This window comes from Gymnogyps californianus, chromosome 3 (genome assembly GCF_018139145.2).
Source record: "Gymnogyps californianus isolate 813 chromosome 3, ASM1813914v2, whole genome shotgun sequence".
Taxonomy (NCBI): domain Eukaryota; kingdom Metazoa; phylum Chordata; class Aves; order Accipitriformes; family Cathartidae; genus Gymnogyps; species Gymnogyps californianus.
Window position 1 is genome coordinate 48,867,116 of NC_059473.1, and position 25,821 is coordinate 48,892,936.

The following is a 25,821-nucleotide window of genomic DNA, read 5'->3' on the forward strand; positions in this document are numbered from 1 at the left end:
ATGACATTTAAGTCAGATGGACATTGTGGGTGGACGATAAGGCAGAGAAAGGGCTGGCCAAAGTTTTTGAAAGCCACAGTAAATACCAACATACAAATTTAACTGCTACTATTCAGTACTTCTGGATGCTGTAGAAGTGGTAAGGATCAGCTCAAAGCAACTGCTAAACATTAGCAGCAGAAAAACCTATCGCTGCCTTTCACTATCATCAACACCATAGAGCTGGAAGACAATCAGAGATGGACAGTTCTGCATTGCAGAACCCCATGACGGCAATCAGATGGCAGTGATGGCAGGAAGAGGGTCAACACGACCAGCTTGCTTTCTGTGCTTCAGAAGTGCTGGGAGGTGGGTGAAGAAGTGCCTGCAGAGCAGAGTATGTACGTATGCATGAAACTATTCATCCTCTTTTACAGCTGCTGAGCTGGAAAAGGCTTCAGATTACTTAAGCATCTATCAGCCACGCCAAAGAATAGTCCTCTTCAATATTTTACTTCAGAAATGAAGGGTATAAAGGTATCAGAAATGAAGGCTATAAAGGTATCAGAAATATGCTGGTGTCTCACTCTGCTTGCAGACTTCTACTACTACTGATAACGTCATGGTATGACCTTGGAAGTAAGGGAGTTGGAACTAGGAAAAATGCATGTGTATCAAGGATCAGAGCAATTGCCTTGGCCATTCTGCACCATAAAGAAACATGCTGTTTATCCTCAGGATTTGGCTAAATTTAGCTCTACCCGCTGTGAGTACCATCCTAATTACCTTTGAGGTAGCTAGGAAGGAATTTTCCCCCCTGGTGCAAGATTCCCTTCCCAGCAGCTGAGGAATTTAGTGCAAGGTTAATCCAGAAAGCTCATTCTGTCTCCACCTAGCAGGTACCCAGAATAGATGACACTCAAGCTGAAAGCATATTAGAAGAAGGAATCCTCTCCAAAATAAGGAAAACATATCTATGGTTATAATAGTACAGCAAGCAAGAAATAAACATCTTTTCTCCCCACTCCCTTAGAAGAAAACCCCACTGTCACAGCCACCATCAGCACAGGGACTAGCTGGTTATAAAGAGGCCCGACCACAATGGTCCAGCCGTTCCGAACTCCAAAGTCCACATGGCATGTGCTAGCAGACTGGCTGACCAGTAACCTCACCGGAAGCTACTTAAAAAGCTGGAAAATCATGAAGTCATGCTCCCGGGGTCTTTCCGAAGCCCGTGTAGCAGGATGAACATCTGAAGACTGTTGTAACTGGCATTTTTCACCCTAAGTAGAAGATTGGGGTGTCCGGTTTAGGGTTGTGGATTTGAGATTTTGGTGGCAGAGTGTGTGTCAGGGAAATGTGGAAGAGAAGGGTTCTACATATGCAGGTTTACTAAGAGAGCTAGATCAGTGCATTTATAATGATATACATGGATATTTATGGGCATCCATGCACACAAGGATGCTCAAAGACCTGGAGACAAACATGGAACACTGAAGATAAGACGGACACTTAAGGTAAGTGCTGAGTTTCAGTAGGTTTTTATAAACTTCAGACTACCACTATCAGAGTGTTGTACAATACTTTGCTTCAGTACATGACTGTCTCACATTGGTACAATACTATCCAAGTTTTGTGCTGCCACTTGACACTTATCACTCAAGATGAATGAAGATCACTTTGAGAAGGCAAATTTTTTAAATTTGCCTAATCTCTTATAAATTTGATGCACTGATTTTCTGAGTTCATGCTTAACCTTAATGCAGGTGAGAAAGCAAAGCATGAAAGAAAAGTATTCTGGAGCTTGTAGTAGACTGCAAACAATTTATTTCCAACAACAAGAATTAGTAACTCCTTCAGAACTACTAATACTCAAGATACTGAGTCAGTATCAGATTGTTCAGAGATTTTCTTTATTACTACCTCAGAAAATTCTACTAGGATTTTGAACACACTAAAATTCGAACACTGTAAGTCATCACAGATCCTATCTTATAGGCCAATTTTAGTCAAAAGCTACATACAGACAGACAGAAATCAGAAGGTAACAGAAAATCAGGTTTTTCACTGTAAATTCTGACATAGGCTATAGGATAGAGACAATACCTCTCTTCCAAATTTTTTTCCTATTAAATGGCTAGAACACCTGAGACAGACTGCAAACCCAGCTCGTGTCTTGAGCGCTTCCTGGCACTGTAATAATTTCATCACTTCGGGATGGTTAGGTCTTTAGACGCTTGTAGATGGTTTCAGTGAATATGCCAATAGTCAGTGCATAAAATTACTTCATTGTTCTTTTTTTTTTTTTTTTTGGTAGTCTACATATCAATCCTTATCTGCCTGAAAACAGTTTGTTATAAGCATAACAGCCAAATTCATTGAAGTAGTCCTTGTTGCGCTATGGCAACAACTAAAACACTCTTGTAATACTAGAAACAATTTCAGTATTTCTGGTGACTTTATCGAAAGTATTCCAACACATCTCTTACACAAAACAAAGAAGGGCTTTGTTAGAGCGTTTTACCAGTTTTTGAAGAAGGAAACAGTTGTTTGGCCTTTTTTTTTTTTTTAGAGGCTTCAAAGCTGAAGAATTAGATCGCAAAATGCAGTAATCTTAAGTAATTCCACTTTTGAGTTTCCTCACTATACAGGAAACATTAGACATAACAGGCAATCCACGAAAACCAATTAGCAGGACTGAGCAATGTTTTCAATTTTCAAATTATTTTCCTTTTCCAGATATGAAAACAATCTATCCCAGTCTTTCAATAGCCAGAATAAATACAGTAAGTGTTAAAGAACTCTTTTAAAACTTCCATTCTGTCTACATTGAAAATAAGTAGTATTCATGTTCAGTAAGGCTATCACTTTAAATGGAAACAACTTACATGTTTCCTAATAGAACGCCCAGCATTCTACAAGAAGTATGCAATGCTTGGATATGATCCGAACACAGTAAATATTATCAAACCATACATGAAAGGTGAATACAAGCCAGATTTCTCCAGATTTCTCAACATAAAAGAAATTACATTATAAAGACTATTTTATCAATGCAAAGCTTTCTAAAATACAACCTGGTACAATTTGGTCTGTTGCCACATAAAAATCTTCCTGTCCAGGAGGACACTGCATCACAGACAGTATTGTCCTGATATTTTTCAAATTAAGAACATGGAATAATTGTTTTTACTAAAATTGAGAACAACAACAAAATGGTTAAAGGGCCTTTTTTAATTTCAAGCTGATGTATTACTCAAAGTAGAGCACCTTCTGGGAGGGCAGAGGGAAGGAGACCTTCTCTTGTAATCACTGGGGGAGGGTTTCTTTGTTGTTGTCATTGGGGGAGGGTTTCTTTGTTGTTTGAACTCTTTTGCCCAACTGTAGGCTATGCAACAGCCACTAATCTTCATTAAGAAGCGGGATTCTGATCTTCCACTGGGTTTTGTGAGCCATACAATATATGCATAAAAGCATGACACTGCGATTAAGTTGTGTGTCTGCCTGTAAGAAAATACTCGAGTGAGGACTGACAAAACTCATCTGACAAAGAGAAAGCTCTACTAAACAGCTCATGGGGTGCCTGAAAAATCTAGGCACTGAAACTTTAGTTCATAGATACTGATATGGGCACCATACTTTGTTGGCCAAATAAATATTGTTGCCAGACAACTCATTCTTTCACTTTTTCCCCACTATAAAGGTGCTTTCACTACAGAGTAGACCAGAAATTCAGCCATGCCGTGAGACACAATTCACCAAGGGCAAGCCTTAAAATAGTTCATCAAGAAACTGTAATCTAGTACTACGTAGTAAGTTATTGTGAGAGCTTTCATATTTCTTAGTTCTAGTTACAACAGAGTACAACATATCAAAGTAGCAATAAAAACAATGAACAAATAAAACAAAAAAACCTCACTACCCTGAAGCCATTAACATACTACATCATTTTTGTTTCAGTCTGCCACCAGTCTACAGCAACTAGTGCTGTATTACACAAAACCTATTCTAGAATATTTACCCAAGAGTTAACCTGGCATTAGGAGTCATATACTCAAACAGATACTCCATTTCCAATTACATCACAAACCAGCAAGTTCTCTATGTCCTTGAAAAGAATCACCATAGTAACTCAACTATTTTTTTAAAGTCTAGTGTATCTTATACTCTTGGAATACATGAGTAAAATTAGAAATCCATTGGTAATTATTCTTAAGATATACCAAGCACCGTTTAAAAAAAGCTTAAAACTTGCAAAGTTTACGATGTGTGATTTCTGCTCTTGATGAACAGATGACATGGACAAACTTATAGAAGTATACACAATTTCATCAGTACAATCATAAACTCTATTAACAGACTCTTCTATTTATATGATGAAATTCAAAGACAGATTAGAAATCTGTGTATTGGAGTATTATTTACATTTCCTAGTGTCCCATTTGCACTTACAACTAACACCGTATATTGATCTTCTAGATGACAACCCTAAGCCCTAGGCCTTTTTTCCAGTTCTTTCAGGATTCAAACTCTTAACGACATTTCCAGAAGTAATTAGTAATCTACACAAAAATTGTCCAAGACAGATCAGGGCAACAAAGAGCCCTGTCCTGCTCAGTGTGGAAAGAAATGAAGAAAGCAGTATCTAGACAGATGGCTTCTTCATAAGGAGACAAGAATGGAGGTGGTATCAGAGGAATGGTTCCCTGGTAAGAATACCAGGCTAGAAGACGATCTGAAGAGGAGTTAGGCAAAGGGTCTAACTTACAGGTGATCACACAAGGAAAGAAAGCAGCTCTAGAAAATGTAATGAAATATAACATATGACAATACTAACTAGTTGATAGCCTTGAGGCTAAAACCTGTAACAGAAATAGATGACCATAATCCTGAAGTATTACACAAAATTATTTTACCAAGTTATACACACCTAACAGGGAAAAAGTAAGAGTCACCTAGAATAAGAAGGTATCAGCAAAACAGGCAAGTACTGGAAAAAAAGAAGCAATGAACACTGGACTTCCATCAAAGTAGATTTTTTAGTCTTACTAGAGAACCAAACTAGACAGCAATGAAAGGCAGAATTGCAATTTGATGATTGAGGGCAACCAATCACATGGAAAACTTATCCTCCCACTGCAAAAAGTTATGCTACGACCATATACATTTGTTCATTACGCAGAAGTTCACAAGGCACAATACAGTCTAGGAAGATAGCTTCAATGTTACTGCTAGACCTGAACTACCTCTCATCAATAGAGTTTTATCTCTGTTGTCTCCTGTTTTCATGTTGGATTATCAAACTTCTAGACAGGGACAGTTACAGAAAAGCAGTAATTTTTACCCGCAATTAAACACTAAGGGCAGGAGTGGGGACTCTCTGCAGACTGTTTAACTAGAATTATGAGCTAAGTCATGTATGCATCCAGAAGAACTATCTAATACCTAGTTTGACTTATCCTGATAACATTCATTGAAAGAAAAAAAAGTTAGCTAAAGAATATTTCTAAGCCCCTTAGTCATAAAGATAAACGAAGCCAAAGAAAAAGCTGGCTCTGATACACACCTTGACTACAGGAAACACTGAGCAACAACTTGGGAAAGAAAAGATATGAACATCTGCTTTACAGGGGCCACTGAATTGAATGAAATGCTAAAAATTAGTATTGTTACTGTAAATTTTAGCTTCAATTTCCACATTCTTAATTGATTAGCAAATAATAAAAATGAAAGGAGCATCTCGATGCAAATCAGTAAACTTTACATTTCCTTCCTTGAAAACAAGAGAGGAGCGTGAAAGGAGGTAAGGAAATGAACAAGCGGAGAGAAAAGAAGGCAAAGGAAACCCAACAAATTAGAAAAAGCAATGGTCCTTGAGCGTTTTCACTTTTAATGATCTTGATTCCATCCAGAAAGAGAAATGTATGGTACTCTATTTTTACACAAACTTCAAAAAAATGTCCAAGGAGATGTATGTTCAACATTATTTATCACTTCCAATCTTGATGTACAAAACTAGATAGCAGAAACTCCACACTAGCTGTTTATACGGCAATTCTTACCTCTGCTATGAGCTAGACCTAATGCAACATGTTGCCCACTTATCTTCATCTCAACTACTTAACAAACATAATTAATGTGAATACATTGCTTAACAGTTACTGAAATCATTCATATGTTGGGATTTCATATCCAGTTAAAAAAAAACTATCCTCCTAAAACGTTATTGCATTTAACTGCTAGCAGCTGATTTTTTAAGGTAAAAATTAATGTTGCGAGGAGAAAAGATCTCAAAAATCAACATAACAACCTTAACAGCAGAAATTAATAGGCTCTAGCCTTTTCACAAGCTAAAAAGCAAAATCTCATACATCTCTATTCACTGGAATGAGCATCACTCGAAATATATTTTATACGTAAATATTTTTCCTAGCCAAAAATCAAGAATTACCTAAGTAGTGCTTTACTCAAATATACTTCAGAAGAGGCTTCCATTAGCGTGACATTCATTTTGAAAGACAGAGCAAATACTCCATTAGTTCACAGAATCACAAAATGGTTTGGGTTGGAAGGGACCTTAAAGATCATCTAGTTCCAACCCCCCCTGCCATGGGCAGGGGCACCTTCCACTAGACCAGGTTGCTCTTACCTGGAATATCTGCTAAACACTTAAGTTTATCATAACATTCAGTTTATTACTTCACACTGTGATTTTCAATTCCACCTTCATCAGAACCATGTGTCAAAACCAGAAGTTATTCTTTATGCAACGCTCTGAATTCTGCGCAGCCACAATCTATTTCCCTTCATTTGTAACAAAGAAACTTTTCAAACAAATACTGACACAAACATAAATTTGGAGTGGTTTCTTATGATCTACATCCTTATCACAAACACCAGTTCATTTCAATTTTTAACACCTTCCAGCTAAGTTTTAGTTTTTCTTACCCCATTTAGATGAATATTTCTTAAGGGCAAAAGCAAAATTTTATTAATGACAAAGCAAGGTTTTCCTCAAAAATCATAGACGTGTGTTCCATTCATTTTGTTTTAACCTTTTTGAAAGAGAAATAGTTTTGTCAGAAAAAACACACTTGTGAAAACAAAGTAAATCCCTAACATGTCCAGAGGACTAGGTTTTTTTCCAACTGAAAAATAGTGTTTGTCAATGGCATTTTAGGCAGGGAACAGATTCACACATCAGGAGGGAATTCTTAAAGCCAGTATGTCTGAATTGTATGGACCTAACTAGCCACTAACTCAAGAAATAACCTACATAAGGAATATTAAAAGCACAGCATAAAGCTTCTTCCTAGAAATATTTTCATGCCATTATGTTGTCTGTGGATTGTGGTCAAAATCTTAATTCAAACTTATCGCTCTCTAGATAGTAGCAATCATATTTCATTTGTAAAGACAGACTATTCACTTTTAACTGAGTAAAAGGAAAACTGGTCTCCAAATAGTCCTTTTGATGCAAATGAGCAGACCTGTGTCCATGACTTCTTTTCTCCAGCCATTTCAATGCAGAACTGGAACAGACTCAGTATTTTTACCTCCTCTTGAACTGTGCCTGTTTAGTGGTAGTAATTATTGGAAAATATTCTACTCACTATAAAGTGCAGGCATCAGCCCTTAAAGATTACAAGACACCTTTCCAGACTGTCTAAATATTGGCTTAAACATTCATTGCAAAGGGAATTTTTTCCATCATAGGTTTGGTACACTTAAAAAGACGGTATTTTCAGATATGTTCATCAGCTTCTTGATACCTATATAGTCTGCAGAGTTGCACTAGTTAAAACTACTGAAAGCTGTGGAATCCAATGCATGGAGAAAGCACAAGCATTTCTACCATTTATATTATGTTTCCCTACCTCCAGACTTGCAATTCCATTACTAGCTTCACCTGTAATGCAATAGGCATAGTCACTGGTAATCCCAATCTTAAAACACGAGTCCTTTTAAAGTCTCAGAGCCGGATTTTTAAAAGCCTATGAGTGAGCAACCATGCAGATGGGTTTTAAACCCCCTGTACATTCCTAAAAGATTCCTAATTCATATTGCTTTAACTAGATTTAAATAACGAGCTTGTGTAACTACTTTGAAAAGACGACAAATTTATGTCATGTATCAGTCTTCCCTATGACCCTTAATGAACCAGAATCAGATCTGAACTCAAAGAATAAAGACAAAAATTGCATCAACTTTAACACATCCTGTCATCCAGTATCCTGTGTAACATCTTCCATTAATAGATTGCTTATTTGTATTTAAATCCAGTGAAAATAATTTAAAACATACTGACTAGACCAAACATAATAATACCAGAACAGGGGGGAAGTCAATATAAAAAAACAACAACAAAAACCCCCACTCTCATTCTGAAGAGTTATTCCTAATACCTTGCTGCAAAGCCTACACAAGTGATTTTCGGACCAAAAAAAAAAAAAAAAAAAAAAAAATCATCAAATAGCCATAAAGACCTTCCAAATTCCTCATTTTATTTTTTTTAAACTATGGCCATTTAAAAGTTAAATACTCTACTAGTAGTTATTCTTAATGCAAAGCATGCTATTTCTCCAAGCTTTTTGATTAGACCTTCCTACTTTTGTTAACACATAGGTATATTAGATCAGTTTAGAACAGTTTTCTCCATCAGAAAACAAAAATACAACAGATCAATGTTTCTGACAACAATTGATTGGGGGGGGGGGTGTGAAAGCATATAAATGCAAATAATTTCTTATCTACAAGCTTCTGAACAACTCTATGCACTTGTTACCAAATCATTAATTCAAACTTATTCCGTTTTGAAAACTTGGGTACTATAATCACCAAAAACTTAAACCAAGATCAAAACATCAATTTATCTCCTACTGCAAAAGGTCTGAAATCTTTTTACTGCGTTTCTATCCTTGGCCAAAAAAAAAAGAAAAAGAAAAAAGAAAAGAAGCAAGCCAAATATTAAAAGCATCCAAAATGGTAATACCTGGAACAAAGGCAAGGAGAAAGCGGAATGGAAAGGGGAAACAGATTTAAACATTTCTTAAAGGTTTAACATGCTGTTTCATTTTGAATTTTACTGTTGATTTATCTACAAACAAAAACATGATTCACCCCACATTTTCCCAAAACCTTCTGTATGTTCTTTAGACTTGCAAAAATGAGTAGCTGCCTCATCATTTGAAGTAGATACAGTAAAGCTTAATCAAGTTCAAGTTAGTACCAGAATTACAGAGCTATTTAGCAAAGGTCTATACCTAGCATCACTCCTGACACCACTAGAGTTTAACTAGTATTAACTAAAACTTTAAAAAACAGAATTTTGGGTTTGTTCATTTATAAGCTTCTCAAGCCACAGAGCTTCTCTCAGCTACTTTCTGAATAATAAAAAAAAACCCTTCAAAATGAAAATAATGCAAACTATTAACAGATTTCTCAGAATAGCAACAAGCGTTAAAATAGGCAAATACTTAACAAAGTTAAAATTACCACCTCGCTCTCAAGCATGAGTCCACAAGTGACTTCAGTGAAAGCATAAGTGAAGATATGAAACCCTCACTCCCAAGAAGTCTTTAATCTTCTTCACATGGGATACAGATAGAGGAATACCCAACTTTGAGCATGGAACAGAAAGTTCCCTTCATCCCTGTTTTGCTGGGGAAAAGTAGCACGGAATGACTTAGTTAACTGTTCATATCACACAACAAGTTAGGAAAAAGTTAGTAACAGCACTCTACAACATGCCCTACCCAAGGCTCTTGCTTTTCAGTATCTTACAGGTAACATACTTCAAGAAATAATTTGTGCCTAACTCTCAAAAGAGGCAGGTAGACAAGTGGATCTCTAATCCCTTAGGACTAGTCTACACCATCAAATATTAACAGGAATTCAGACTGATTCGTTTCATGAAGCACTTCTCTGAAAAAAACCCACATATTTAAACTACTTTCAAAATCCTACTCTGTACATTCAAAACCAAGTCACATTTTACACTCTCCATTAAAGCCATGAGGACCCAATGGACTTAGAGCAATTGTGTCTCACCAAAGAATGAGACCTTTCAGACTAACCCTGAGGTACACCAGTAGGTCACATGTGAGTACCTTTCACTGCCACTGCCTAAGCTGTACTGTCAGAACTCTAGTCAATTTACACTAGATTTCACGCTTCCTCTTCTTTTCTGAACATATAAATCTCCCTGAAACCCTACTATTAAGGAAGTGATTAGCTCCTCTGGAAAATCCTACTCTCTACATATAGGAAACTTAAAATACAAGTCACTTAAACCAGATTGTTTACACTGAAGAAATGCCTGAGAAGCACTATAATGCATCAGGTCTTGATATTCTAAACATGATATATACAATCAGAAGCTCCTGGGTGACAGTTTGCAGTATGGGCACATGCTAGCTGCAAAGTTAACCCAGCAGGCCAACAATCACGTCTGAACAGTTTAAAATGACCCAGTTCGACCCAGCTCAGGCACACTCAATCAAAAGTCATATCCAGGTTACTGCATCTTCACAGATGCCACGCTCGCTGCAGCCCCTACAATAAGCAAGATGTGCCTTATGGTCAACCTGAGCCTGGAAAAGCGGGGAAAACAACAGAGGATTGTCAACTTTCAAGCAGTCTAGTAAAAGAGCTTTTATTTAAGCTGATAAATAGTATACATGTGAATCACACCTTCATCTGGGTTGAAAATATTGCCAAACTTGGGTCAGCTCAGGGTAACACTGAAAAAAAAGTGAACATTTGTATTTGGAATTATCTAGAAGGAAAATATACTTTATTTACAAAGCTGTTACCTACTGCCAGTTTGTTGTAAATGCACCTGCAGCCTTATCAAACATTTTTAGAGCTAGTAGTCTAAAAAGCTCAGATGTTCAAAGAGATAGGCATGCACTTAATTTTTACTATCAGTAGTTCGACTGAAATAAATGTCATCATTGACAGTGGTAAGTATGCTCCTATACAGGTTCAGAGGCTTAACTGCAGAAGTGTGGAGCTAATGCAAATAAAATTATTATTTCTTTCCATAATAACTATAATGAAGCTGGTAGCTTTTGTGCAAAGTCTAGTTAATTATGACAAACATGTAAGGCTGACCTAAAAAATGGTAAGATTTGTTAAACTACTTACTAACGAAAGTACAGAAGCACAATCTCCCATAAAAACAAAGAAAACAGGTTAGAGTTAGAATGTATTGGGAACGGACAAATGCATTAATCAGACAAAAAGTAAGCCACAGTTAGCAGTCAACCTGCAATTCCACAAAGACTGTGCTATGTTCTCAAACACAATCAGGAAAGCTCCTTCACACTAGCACCAGCCCACTTTTTTGAACAAGCGACTGTCAGCCAACAGTGATACTGTTAAAACCTAAGCAATACAAGCAAGGAGCTCTAATTATGATAAATATTGAAAGATGTAGGAAATAATCACAGAAAACGCTCATCTTGGCATTCAAGAAACAGTCTGCAACGAGCAGAACTGAAAATACCCAAAGCAATTCTTCTGAAGCTATCACAGACTTAATAAGCTTAGAATCGCTTTCAAGACTTTTTCGTGGCTACGCTAGCAGCCAGCACCTGGGTGCAGAAACAGGAGCAAGCTCCAATACCAATCCAACGCGATTTCTCAGAGGCTTCTGTTAATAAACAACCAGGACCAGGGCCAGGCCAAGAGCAAGTGTGAATTTCCTCCTTTTCCCCGGGAGCACGCACATGATCAGCCTCCACCCTCCGAGGAGGGAGCGCGCTGTCACACACAAACAGGGCTGTAACCTGCCTCCCCAGCCCTCCCCCCCCGCCGCTTTCAAACCAGACGCACAGCACTAACCAGCCAAAGGGAACATGACAAGGGGTACCGGTAGGGTGTGGTCTGACTATTACTTTTTTTAAAAAGAGAGTAAAACCCAGCCTCTCTCGGCCATCAGAAACACCCATTTCATTAGGAAGAAATTACCCGCTGTGTTTTTCCGGTACAATATGTGAACTCAGGACTACGAACCTGCTCCTGATATTTACTTTATACTGAGGGCTGGCAGCCTTCAGACACAGCGAGCCAAAGCGCTCCGTCCGTCACGCCCTGGGAAAGCTACCCCGGAGATTGCACCAGCGGCCCGGAGAGCCGCTGAAGTAGAGCGGGTTGCTTTGTAAGAGACACCTTCGGCACAAAGCTGAGTATTTAAAGAAACAAACAAGCAGCAACAAAAAAAGCCCACCACCAGGCTCCTCAGTCCTTCTCTTCCAGCAGCAGCCTTTCGGCTCTGTTTAAGTCACAGACAGACAAAAAAAAGGCCACAGAGGTAACCCGTTTCGGGGTCGGGGGGTGTTAGCTTCTGTATTACCGCCCTTGCCCGCCCCCTTTCGCCACCTTCAGCTCCCAGAGGGTTTCCTGCCTCGGAGCCGTCTGTCCCGCAGGGTCGGGCCGGCATGTGCCTGCGGGAGCGGAGGGAGGGAGGGAGGGAGCGGAGGGAGGAGGGGAGGGCTCCGGCGCTGCGCTCCCTTTCTCTCCCCTGCCGCTGCAACCTGCCTTCACTCGAGCCGCTCCGGGGAGGGCAAGGGGCCCGACACTCGCTCCCCGGCCCTCTCCGCCGAGGAGCGGAGCCTCCTCCCCGGCCAGAGCGGGCCGCGCGTTAACGGAGAGCGGGGGGAGGCCTGTATCCGAGCCCCCCGGCCGGGGGTGGAGGGCCGGCGCGGGGGGCCAGGCTGACCACGGGCCGCGGGGCGGAGGCGGGCGCGGCCTGGCCCGGGCGCGGTGCCTCACCTCCCGGGCGGCCCGGAGGGGGTGGCGGTGCGGGCCGGGCCGCGGCGGGCCGGCGGAGCGGGGGGGCCGCGGCGGGGTCGCTCACCTCGGTGGGGTCGCTGATCTCGAACAGGTCCAGCCGGTTCGCGTTCCAGTGGTTGATGATGTCGGCGAGTTTGCGCCGCTCCTCCTCCCGGCTGCCGCCGCCGCCCGACATCCTCGCCGAGCCCGCCGCCGGGGAGCCGAGCCGGGGCCGGGGCCGGGCCCTCTCCGCCGAGCCCCGGCGAGGGGCGGAGGCGGGGACGGAGCGGGGGGTACCTCAGTCCCGGCTGGGGAGGGGAGGGGCTGGCTCCCCCCTCGGCCCTCGCCGGCACGGGCGCCGCGGAAACGCCCGGGGATCGCGCCGCCGATAGCGATCGGCCCCGGAGGACAGCGGGGAAGGAGAGAAAGAGAAAGGGGGAAGGGCGGGGAGGGGGCGGAGAGGAGGAGGAAGGATGCCCCGAGTCGGCGGCGGCGGCCGCTGTGTCTCCCGGCTCGGCAGCGTCTGTCCCCGCTCGCCTGCCCTGAGCCGAGCGAAGCCGCCGCTGCTGCCTTTCTCCGCCCCGGTATCGCCCTCCCCTCGCTCGCTCGCTCCCTCACTCACACACCGTCCCGTGCGCGCCCCCGCCCGGCCGCCCGCCCTCCTTCTCCCGGGGCGCGCGCGCGCCGGTGCGCGCGCTCTCCCGCCGGCCGTCACCTCCCGCCGGCGGCCGCGCGCCTCAGGAGGGCGCCCCCTCTCGTCCCCTCCCCTCCTTCCCGCTCCCCCCCAGCGCGGGCAGGGGGCCGGGGCGGCCGGGGCGGGGCGGGGCGCGGCCAGGTGCGGCGGGTGCCTCCGCGCGGTGAACGGGCGCGGGGGGAGGGGCGGCGGCCGGGGACGCGCGGCGGCCGTTGAGCGCGGCGCGGGGCAGGCACGGGCAGGGGCAGGCGGAGCGGCGGGGGGGTTGCGGGCAGGAGGCCCCCTCGCCGGCAGCGGGAGCGGCAGCGGGAGCCCTGGCTGCCGCGCGGGGCTCGCGGTCGGGCGCTCGCAGCAACAAAGGGCCTGGGCCGCCGCGGCAACAAAGACCGTGCGGGCGGAGGCTGGCGCGGCCCCGCCGTGGCCTCTCCGCGCCAGGGCGGGCGGGAATGCCCCCGCTTCCCAGCCCTCCCTCCCAACACCCCCCCTGCCCGCGGGCAGAGGTCAGGGCGCACGGCCGGGGGGGGGGGGGGTGGGGGGGTGGAGAGGGAGGACCGGGTCAAGGCCGCCGCGAAGCGGGGCGGTACCGGCCACTCACCCTGCGGCCTCCAGCCCGTCACCTCGCCTGTCTGTGCCTCAAGTTTTCCCTGCAGAGCGAGCAGAATAATGCTCTGCTGCTTCCCCGGGTGCTGCTGTGTTTAATAATCTTTATGGAGTGTTTTTGGAGTGCTACATGAAAGGAATTGTCTAAAGAGACTGTATTGACAGAAATTTCCACAGCTTGAGATGAACCTGAGATGAAGTTAAAGCATCAGATATGTTTTAATGGTTTTTAGAGAGATAATTTATGTGTGGTTTCTCACAAAATGTGTCAGTTGTCTGTAAGAGGCATCGCCCATTGTATAGACTGTGGAATCCAGTACAGCTCTGGGGGTTTGACTTTGTTTTTTAACCTGCTGAAGTAAGTAATGCATCCTGATACTTCAGCGGTCGTATTTGTTTTGCATTGGGCATCCTCTGGAACTTAGTCCATGAACAATCATATTTGAACTCAGTTGTCTGAGTGTGTATCTTTTTTGGTTTCTTCAGGTGGTTAAAAGGGGAAATACTGTTTCTTTTTAGTGTACCTGGCAACGTATTTCAAGTTACTCTTTGCTGAAGGAGTTCAGATGAGTGGATTTTGCTGATGAAGTTTTGATTGGCTGGGTTATTTGAAGAAGGAGATTCCTCAGAGGCCTTGTCTACATTAAGCAATTAAATTATTGTTTTTATCCAGCAGTATAGCTCCTGTATAAGTACCAGCAGTTCTGGTTTTACAGGTGAAGGTCAGTTATACTTTTGCCCTACATCTGTAACTGTGCCATATTAGAGCTTTGCAGTTCCGAGGACGGAAGAGATCCTATTTCTTGGGTCCCAAATTCTGAGAGGTGTTGAAAGCCCTTCTGAGAGCCCTTGGAGAACTTGGAGGGGGGGACAAAACCTCAAGTTCCTGTAATATCATCATCCTAAAACTATACTATATTCCTTTTAGAAGTAAAGTGTAGAGAGAAGAAGGAAAAAACCGAACATAACTCTTCTTACATAAAAGCGAAAAAAAAAAATATGCTGGATTTTTTTTCCATATCCAGAAAGAGTGTGCTACCAGATAACTTTGGATGTTCTGGCAGTGCCTGCAAAGATCAAGAAACCATGTAAAATCTGTGATGCGATAGTCCACAACCCAGGCAGATAGCTGCGTGCTCTGTCACAGATGACATTTGCAGAGTGGTGTGCTGATTTGGATGCTTGGCTGTCTGGATAATGGTGAAATGGGATTGTTCAAGACACAGGATGAGAAACAGTGGCTGTATTACTTCAGGATTAGGAAGGAGACTTTTAGGTACAGGGTGTGCATAGATCACCATTTTGCTATTACAAGCTACACAGATAAAATTGTTTTTCCTGGGGAAAAGAGGCCGTTGGTCTGGGAAAACTGGCTACTGAAAGTGGTTGATTTAGCATTGCTGGCATGCCTGGGTTTTCAAATGCCGAGGAGCACCAGGAATAAAATTATCACTGTGCTGGACCCACGTGGTGTATATAATCAGCTGTGAATTTATTTATTTCTATTTTAACTGCAGCTAGTCAGCGTTTCTAAACCATAGCTAGACTCTAGCCTGGATACAAACAAATGCCTCAAACTGAGCAGAATTGGAGCAGGCTAATAACGTTTAGATGTCACCTCTCAGAAATCCCAAGTCACTACAATATATTTCTGTAGTGGCGGGAGCAATGGAAATGCTACTGATGGTCAGATACCAGCAGCGACCACGCTGCTGATTAGCTCTGCGCTGAGCTGGACGGTGCTGAAGCAGTATTGGAAGAAACCAGGCCCACTTGTACCTGCAGAACAAGTTGTTGCCATCAACAGTCAAATGGCAGCAGCTTTAGTACAGCATCAGGGTTTAAGAAAAATCATAATGTAGACAAGAATTTAGCTGTCTGAGTGAACCAGCAGGACAGTATGCATATGGAGATCGTACTGTGGGAGATAAAGCCTAAGCCCTGATCTCCTTGGAAAAGCTGGTGTGCAGAGAGCTAAAGCATGAAATTATAGTGTACCAGCTAGTTTACAGTGGAAAATGTGTGCTGCTTCACTTTCAATCCCTATTTTTTTCATAGGGCTATTGCAATGAGAAGTAAAACAGCTGCTGTAAAGCCTAGCAAGTGACATGATTCCTGTGAACAGTTGTAAAAAAAATTCAGAGAAATTTATGAATGGAAAGCATTATGCACATAAAATACATTATAAACAGGATGGTGTGTTTGAGCTATCATCAAGGCATCTTCCATTTAAGGTATTGCATGAAGTTACTTGAAGCCATTAAATTAAATTTTCCTCTGTATTCTTTCTGAGATTTTTATCATTTACATAGTGAGAAGACAGAATCAGCATTCCTGTAGGTAGTCCCACTGAAGCCGGTGGCAGAGTTAGATTTAACTCTATAAATAATCACATACTTGATAAGAAATAATAGGGTGAGAGAAGCAAGAGAACGGGGAGCAAAAACTGCTTTACGTGCAAGTGATAATGAAAAATGTTTTTTACTTCTTTCCTTACTGAAAAATGTTCTGTTCTTTTTTAAGGTGCTTAAGAGAACTAAGCTACCGTAAGCCATTATTGTGATTGTTTGTTCAGCACTCAAAGTATAATATGCATTTTACAGAACAAATAAGATAAATGCCTTCCCCCGTAGAGCTTGCAAGCTAAATTTTGTCACAGGTGAGAGCAACAACTGGGAGAGAGATCCATAAAGAAGAAACACAGATATACAAGGAGGCCTTTGCAATCCTCTGCGTTCCCCGAGACATCGAGAAGTGTGGTGCCCATGTGGTTACCTGCCGCAAGGGGGTCGTGTCTGTGCAGCTTCTCTCATTAATCATAGTGGCATACATCTATCCTGGGGATCTGATGGTTATAAGCAACAACAATGTACAGGATCCCTTTATTTCTGCTCCTTGGCTAGTGCAGTTCATGCAAACAGTTCTCTTGCATAGGGAAGGTTTGCGTGAAGGTAGGGTCATGCTCTGCTGGTCTCCTGGCCGCTCGCCAGCTGCCCATATGGTTGCCAGAATGCAGCATTAATTTTCTGAGGCAGCATGCATCTGATGTATAGTGCCACGCTGTATAAATCAGCACACTATTGGAAGTTATAAATTCATAGATAAGACTGCAATTGTTAAAGTAACCCTTCTCATGGCTTCCCGAGTGTGCATGCGTTTCTAGAGCAGAAGTATCAGAGCTGTAATTTTGCATAACGCAATGCAAAAGCTTATGTTAGAGCAACATTAACATTGCAAACCTGGGTCATCAAACTGCAGTCCTTACATAGATGACACACCCACTGAGGTAAATAAATTAGCTGGAATAAGGATTGCAGCTTTGGACACTATAAACACACATGAGTCAGGGAGGGAAAAGAAGTTTTTCATTGCACCATTATCTCACCTGCATGAATTGCACACACTATGTACATCAAAGTATCAATTTCATAGCGTAATTGGTAAACAAACATAGTACATATAGGCTACGTGGGCAAATTCATGCTGCATGAAAAATCTTTACTATATGTTTAGATCCCACTTTTCTTACTGTATGAATGTAGGAGCTTATATTTAATAACCTTGACCTCTTTAATACAAAGTATTAAAATACAAGTAAGGGGGGGAGTAGAGGGGAAAACAGGGCAAGTGTGGCAAGTTATATAATTGGTTTTCGGAAATCTTCAGGTTTTCAGTTCAATTATCCTCGCTCTATTTTTAGGGAGAGGGAAGCACAAAACTGTATAAATGGCAGCTATCTTAATAAATGTATCTTAGTTTTGGTTTATATATGGATGAATTACAAAAACTGTCAAGAAAATTCCCTTAAGGAAGATGCTTAATTTTTATTATATATAGAAGATCTTTCAAAGTAATTTATTGGTAAATGCTTCTTGGGTCAAGACCCCTCGAGTTGTATTTGTACTAATAAAATTGGCAGTTTCTCTAGCCCTACAGCCAACTGACCTAGCCTGGCCACCTCCATGGTTTTAAATTGTTTTAGCTCTAAAATAGGGTGGCTGCATGCAAATTGCATGCTGGAATGGTCGCTGGCACATGCTGACTCCTAGTCTGTGCCCAGGAGTTGTCTGTGAGCTATCCGGTTCATAGCCAGACCGTGCTAACAATTTAACTTACAGATGGTCGGGCACAAAGGGGTGGATCTGGATGCTGAAATGGTCAAGCAGACCATTTAGCAGTGGAGAAAGAGCCTGGAAGCTCTTCTTGCACAGCTGGCTCCAAGGCAGGGTCCTCTGCCTGGACAGGGTACTTGGGCATACCTGTGTTTGTAGGTTCAGAGCACGCACAGCCTCTGTCCTGTCTTTACTGAAGTGTGCTCTTTGATCCACGTTCAACAAGGTGGATGAGAGTTTGACTGTCTTGCAGCATGTGAGCGTTCGTGTTGACTTCAGCAAGATGCATGTTTGTCTTCAGGTGAACGGCTCCTGGAAATCAGAAGCACATGGGAAGAGGGTCAGGTCCCAGTTAGACGTTTGCAGTCGATGTCAGCCTCATGCTGGAATCCTGTTGGAGTCATCCTCAGATGAATACGGAATGCTTTTCTGGAAAACGCTCTTTATCCAGGGAGTGCTGTTCTCGATGTAGAGGTATTGGGGAGAAATTTAATGGCTGGTATACACATTAGATTATCAGATGATCTCTCCTGGCTTTATCCCATAAAATTCAAAATGCGATCAGTTAAAGTTCAGAGCTGCCACAGGTACCACAAAAGCTTTCTGATAGTTTTTATTTTTAATCACAGATCTCTACTTTGAAGTATTTTCTCCCAAACTGCTGTGTTGTGAAAGAAGATGAGAAATTGGCCAGCTCTAAGAAGGGAAAGGAAGAAACGGAGTCTAAGTAAAATTGTCAAGTGGACAGTGTAAATAAACGGACATCCCCTGTCTCTAGAAATTTAGCTAATCTCTCTGTGGTATACAGTATTATTTGCAAAAATGGTAAAGATGCTTAGATAGAAGTTATACATTTCTTTTAAGTTGAGAGTAGCTCTCCAGTCAGTGGTCCAAACTAGGCTGTTAGTTACAACAATGTGTAATAATTTCAAGGCTCTTTGAGCAAGTTGTAGTGGGTGTTTGGTCTTGTAATTAACCCGCTGCCATTGGCCATGCATTCTCTCCACCCTGTAATTACTTGACTAAAAAAATAACGCCATTCAAAGCAAACATTGTATAGAAAATTAAGAGCATTCATTTTAATCTGTTTTCACGCTCACACCATGACTATAACTTGTACATACATTTCATGTATAAGCAGAAGTTGTTTGGCCACATCTGAGCAGTTTTTGTTAGAGAAGTTTGATTTGGAAGCAAACTGGGTCAGCATGCCATTGGCTTTTTGTTTTTATTTCACTTTTTTAGAACCAATCTGAAAGTATCAAAAGGATTTTCACGTAAAAATGTCTTACCACTGAGCTAAGAATGTAATGGATATTCAATTATTTGCTCCAGCAATCGCTGTTCTTTTAAATCATATTACATGCGTAAGTCCTGTATGTGGAGAGCTTTAGCCTCGAAAACAAATACTTCAGGAAGCTTGTAAGTGAAAACATTGGTGTAAACCTGTGAAATGAAAGTGCCTGCTCAGGAAAAAAAGGCCAATCCTTCCCTCGGCATGTTGTCCTTAGTAATGCTTCTGCGTTCTTGGGGTCTTTGTCCAGAACAAGTACGGAATAGAAGTGGGGTTTGTATGTATGAATGAAAAGCAACAGAAAGCATCAGGGAACTCCTCTGTAGAAACCTGCATTGGGATTTATTTTATCTAACATGAATTGTCTAAAAGTTAGACCGAGAAGGTGAGTGTAGACTCCCTCTATAGGTAGTGGAGAGAAGCAGCCATTCCAGAAAGCAGTTGACACCTATCTCGTGACAGGATTAAACCCTAACTTCTAGATGGCTACGGAGAAGTGAGGTGAATTCCTCCTTGAGAGTAATGCTGCCATCCTTCAGCTTCTTCAAAGCTTCAGTCTTCTGATTGTGGCATAGGCTTCACTTCCAAGCCCACCATTGCTTTAGCCAATAATGCCATTTTTGTATCATAAGGCATGATGCAGCTGTATTGGTCATCTCATTTATACAAAGACGAGGAGTCCCTCCACCTGTGTTAAACCGAATGCATCAAACTCAATGAAGGACCTGTTTTTCAGTTGATGGATGTCACAGCTCAGTCCCTCCCAACTGGGTAAAGAAGGCGGGGGGAGCATATTAGGGAGTATATTTACATTGCAGAACGTGAAATAGAGATACTTGGGCTACATTTAAAAGTGTGTCCTTTTCAGCTGGCTAAACTTGTCTGTGTGAAATTTTCTCCTGCCTCACCTCCTAGACAGCTAGCTGGGATGTCTGCGCTCAACACCGCATCTGCCAGCGTAGGAATACCCAATAATTACACTTTGAAATAACTGAGCCCTGACTCTTCTCTGTGAGACCAACCTTTAATACCAGGTTGTGCATTTTTTCCTCAAACACCCTCACCTTTCATCCCATGCCACTCCTTGATTGTGGGAAGAGACCCAGCCAAAATCACAAAGGTACTTCCTTCAGATCCTTCTAAATTCACTACAGTCATGAAGCTTGTGAACTACTAGCCTATGGATAAGGCACTTGGTGTGCTGTGACCTCTGCTTGTTATGCTAACCACAAGCCTCACATTTTTACTGTGTTTTCCGCATCTTTCCCCTTTCTGTCTGGTCATTATATTCCTTTCCTCCTTACTGTGTTTCAGTATGTGCTGGGATTTGCACAGTAGTTTGAGGCAGGGACCATCTTCTTGTGCACGTGTGCAGCAGTTAGCACAGCTCAAAACGGCAGGGGCAAGATGCATCACCACGTGATAAATATTAAAGCTTGCTGGAAAGCAAGTGTGACTATCAGACCCTGGTACAATAATCATCAGCGTTTTGTATCCTTGTCTCCTTCTCCCATGAGTGCAGTTTTGTACAACAGGGAATGGAAAAACCAGACCATCTCCTGGCGGTACAGGCAGGCTGACACAATGGCAGCTAGAGCTTGTTGTTAATGACCCTGTCATGCACAACATACAGCCTCATAGGTAATTTAAGATACGTGTAAGAGTGTCCTTACTTGATGTTACCCAGCAAGGTACTGTGGGATCTATTTAAGCAAATCCTAAAGACAGCATACTCTACCTTGTAAGCACCTTCAGGGTCAACACCTCCCAGACAAACTTTCCCATATGCAGTTTTTCTAAGTGCAAAATTTGTCCTTACATTGTTTTCACATTGTAAAAGTGCGTTTACATGTTACCAAACAAAAAAAACCAAGCCATAAACAGTTTGGGAGTAGATCTGACATAAAGTACGGTTTCCAAGGCATATATCCCAAGGAAGGTTATCCAGATCCAGCACTGCAGGCCAATCAAATGAGAAACCAAGAATTAAAAGATTGTCATAGACAAAGATTATGGAGGAGTACAGCTCTCTGGGTGAAGGATCTCCTGAATCACATTACTTCTACATTTCAAAACAGGAAAATCACCACTTTCACTATGACTAAAGTTAGAAACACATGCACAGAAATAGGCACCTAGATTAATGACCTGTTTTCCAAAATGCTGTAAATTCCCAGCCATCAAAGGCACCTTTGAATCTTCACTTACAAATTTAGACCACGAGGCATGAAAAATGTGTCCTTTGCCTCCCAATAGCACCTGTCTGAATATGGGAATTCAACAGAAAGGCTCCACAAAAAAAAGTCACCCGACGTGGTTACGGCAGAGGGATGTAAACTGCTTAATGTAACAAATCACCGGAGTCTGGAGGCACTGCTCCGAAGCTGGGGCATGCTGCCAGGCTGCTGGTTTTCCCTGCCAGGGTCTCTGCCTGCTCAGCCCTGGCCCCGGAGCACGGCGGAGATCAGCCACTCTGGGCCCATCTAGGTTGCGCTCGCTGCGATGTATTTACGTGGGGCTGCACTGGCCGCTTTGGGTATCGCTAGCAAGGATGTCGTGGCAGCAGGGAGCTCAGCAAAGCTCACCAAGCACGCTGCTGAGTCAAGGAGTCAGTCTGGTGGGCCTCTGCTGTCAGGGTTCTACTGCTAGCAGTGTTTTAAAGCTAGGGCAGGGTAGTCTTACCAAGACACAGGCACTTCAGCTTGAGTAGGGTGTTTCGAAATCGAAGCCTGTGCTGGATTTCCTTGCAGTTATTGACCCTAATCTGACCATCAGAATTACCATCATGTGAGAAGGCAGCGTGGTGAGATTACAGCTCCTTCTCACTGTAACTTCGGATTGACAGTGAGCTAAGAAAACATCATCCGCTAAGGAGACATAATATAAAATGCCCTGCTGCAGGCATGAGCTGTGACACAAGTGCCCCGGTGCAGAGGGAGCAAATATAGATGAGTCTTCATCTATATTCCAGTAGATTATGAGGCAGAATGAGCAGCAGATCTGTTCTGGCTTGTTTAACACAAACTGTAGAATTTAATTCAGCTGGTCTTTGGATTAATTCAGGGACTTACATTTGGTGAAGTCCTATCTTTCATAAAGACTTGAACTGAAGATGGCAGGAGACAGAGGATAAAGAACCTCACGGGGTTTGTTCCAGCTGTTAATCATCCTCACCGCTAAAAGGTGTGTCGTATTCAATGTGTCCAAATTCAACTTCCAGGCACTAGCTCTTGTCACACTTCTCTGTTTTGTTCAATAGCCCTTTGGTACTTCCTATTTTCTCTCTTTTAAGACACTCATATCTTACCTGCTGGTTTATAAAGATACCACTTTATCTTCTTCTTTTTAACTAGCTGAACAGATAACCCTCTCTCTCACTGTAACACACTTTTTCTAGCTCGGAAGTAAGCACTAAGGCTGTTCACTGCACTTGCAAGTATATCTTGACTTTTCTGAAAGGGGATACTAGCATCCAGCAAAACAACAATTCGTCTTTCTGGCTGTAGGAGTTGGAGCACTCACTGAGCCCTTCGGGGCCTCCTAGCATGAAGGTTAGCTCTGCATAAATCAGGCCGTACTTCTTGTATCAAGTTCTTCCTGAATCTTTGGGCTGTATTGTATTGTTTCAATTGAGAGTACAGAGCATTACCAGATTAATAAAAAAAAAGTATGTATTAAGACAACATTCCTTCATGTGCACAGTAGCATTCTTTCTAGCCATACATCTTTTTAACAAACGTGAAATATTTTAAGGAGGAACTATTTAAATTCTATCTGCAGTAATACAACTAATTTCATCCCTTAAAACCAGGCTTTTTGATGTCTGGAAGTGCAAAGAAGCTTCTAAACGCTTACAAATCTCTCTAAATGGAAATAAATATATACAGTCAATACTTCTTTTTTTTCCCCATGTCATGCTTTTAAGCCAAGAAGTGATGTGTTAAGTTACATCAGGGATGGTCTAAAGCTCAGTCCTAATGATCTGATGGGTTGCTTATAGAGAAAATGTTAAGACATCCTTAAGGAAAGCAGTGGTGGTTGTTTTCAGTGAATCACAGATTGCTTGCAATGGCTCCGAAGACTGTGTGTATATATATGATAACTCTTCTTTTGTTAAGGATTATAGACTGTTCTATTACTTGTTAAACATAGTAGGAGCGTTACTGCAGGTCAGAGAGCACTGACATTGGTAAAGATTCCTGCGATCCATAGCTTTGCTGAACGGCCAGTTTTGGGGTTTCTGTCTCAGAACAAGCTACAGCACATTCACTTCAAGAAGGATTAAAAATATGCAGGGATATGAAGTGTGCTTTCAGAAATATTTACAAGATCTTCCAAAGTCCTAGTTACTTGCATTTGTCCCTGGAAAGCAGATATACCAGTGTTACAGCCCTCAGCCTTTCAACAAGAGTAAGAAATTGAAACATTTAAAGAAAATAATAATTTAATACTGTCATATACAAATAAAGTCTTGAGCTCAAAGGGCTCCATTAGACTGAGCAGAGAAAAAAAAAGTCTTTAGAAATTATTATTCCTTTTAATTATAATTATCTTCCTTAAGGAACATCTCAAAGAGACTGCAACTGCCCAGCCTTGCCGTGATATCTGTACTGCAGCCTCTTGGATTAACTGTACAGGAGATTTAAAAGGGTTATTCCAGGTTTCTCACCGGTGCTGGAAAAATAAAATTACACCAGACCCAAACTGAATGAAGTAGTTAAGAACCCAGTCTAGCACATTAAAATGACCTTGTCGCTACCAATTTAATGTTTTTCAAGCAAAGCCGTGATCCTTAGCCACTGGTGTAAATGGATTTGCTATTGACTGTAGCAAAAACAAAATTGAGGCTCATTTGTGGTTCAAGACTTCTTGCAAAGGGATTTGGCACACTTAATGCACAGTGATAAAAGAAAAGCAACATTAAACATGTAATAGATACACAGAGAAGAGACAAGAGTAGAATAAAATAAAAGGTTGTCCATTTTAGAAGGAAGTTCCCCTTCCCACTCTACCTTTTCCATTTTTCCTGTTCTGTTTTCCTCCTTCCTTCTTCCTTTCCTTTTCTTTCCTTTAGTTTCTTTTCCTTGCTTTTCTTTGCCTTGCCTTGCCCATTCTAGAAGGCAGTTATATATTTGCTGAGTGCCTCTTTACTAAGAATGTAACTCAGCTCATGCTAAGTTATGCATATGCTTACATATCTTTCCTGGCTACAGATATTTAGGTGAAGTCAGGCCTTAATTAGGATCTTCAAGGATTTCTCCAGCCGATAACAAGATGCTCACAGAGGCTGCCTTTACCACAGGAAAGCTACGCTCACTGCGGCTTCTCTGCCATTAAAAAGAGAGGCTCTCACGGAGGGCACTTCAGGGCAGGATCCTCACCTCGCTATTCTGAATCAACCCCTGGACATGCTTCTCCTCCTTAATTTTGGAGCAATGATAGGAAATCCTTCCCATACTACGTGCCTCATGTCTCATCATGTGCCAGACCCTGCACCCCGTGCATGGAAACTCCCATGCCAGCCCCAGAGCGAGGGGCTTTGGTCACGCTTTCTGCTGTTCACACGGTGCCTGTCTCTGGCCTCCACAGGGCTGGAAGGCAGGAGTGGGCAGAGGAGCCCGGTGCAGGGCAGGGGGGCAGGTGACGTGCCTCAGGCTTGCTGCTACTGCGGCCCCAGGAGCTGAGGGGCACCCGCTCCCCCAGACTAATGTCAGCCGCAGCAAATATCCCTTCGGTGGCCCTTCCTGAGGAGAGAGTGCTGGGTAAAAGCTGAGGTTGACAAGTCCATCACATTTATCATACTATGTTTTCTTTTAGGAAGAGCATGCCACACGCATACATAGGCAATGAGAAAGGGGAGAGGACACAGCCATGTGTACCAGAGACTCGCGTCATGCTGTGGCGGATCCTCCATTGCTTGGCGTTTTCATGGCTGTGCCCCAGTCTACTCTGCTTTGGCACCCACCTTGTTCCTGCACTTAAGTACCTAATGACGCCGTGTTCCTGAACAAATGCCTGAGCTGCTCCTTAGGCAGGGCAGAAGGAAATTCACCTACCGCAGAGGGAGATCCTGTCTGACAAAATTTGAATATCCAAGTCAGGCAGACGAGTTCCCTTGTGGGAATACTCCTCTCCTCCGACATGCCCAACCGGTGAGTTTGCCTACGTTTTTGAAACTGCCATACCTCAAAGAGTGGGGTATAAACCTGCCGCATGAGAAGGTTCGGTATCCACTGACTACTGAGTCTTTCCGGAGCTGGGGAAAGAGTCAGATCATGATCTCAGTCTGACTTTCTCTTTGACAGAGCTTTTCAAAATCATGAGCAAGCCTAATAGCTGCTTGTGAAACTTAGGGTATGAAAATT

At 42.6% G+C, this 25,821-nt stretch overlaps 1 protein-coding gene and 1 long non-coding RNA gene across 13 annotated transcripts in view; one reads left to right on the plus strand and one right to left on the minus strand.

Moving 5' to 3' along the window:
- Positions 1-13,243, minus strand: part of AFDN (afadin, adherens junction formation factor) — a 133,415-nt gene extending 120,172 nt beyond the window's left edge. For all 12 annotated transcript variants that reach the window (XM_050895097.1, XM_050895095.1, XM_050895093.1 and 9 more), the window contains exon 1: positions 12,842-13,243. In XM_050895097.1, coding sequence (XP_050751054.1) covers positions 12,842-12,952 — 111 coding nt within the window. In that variant the 5' untranslated portion in view covers positions 12,953-13,243. The remainder of the gene's footprint in view (positions 1-12,841) is intronic.
- A 2,987-nt stretch (positions 13,244-16,230) lies between these two features.
- On the plus strand, positions 16,231-20,207 carry LOC127015082 (uncharacterized). The gene is made up of 3 exons (XR_007766269.1): positions 16,231-16,284; positions 18,464-18,636; positions 18,792-20,207. It is a non-coding gene; the product is annotated as an uncharacterized LOC127015082 (long non-coding RNA).
- The last annotated feature ends 5,614 nt before the right edge of the window (positions 20,208-25,821 follow it).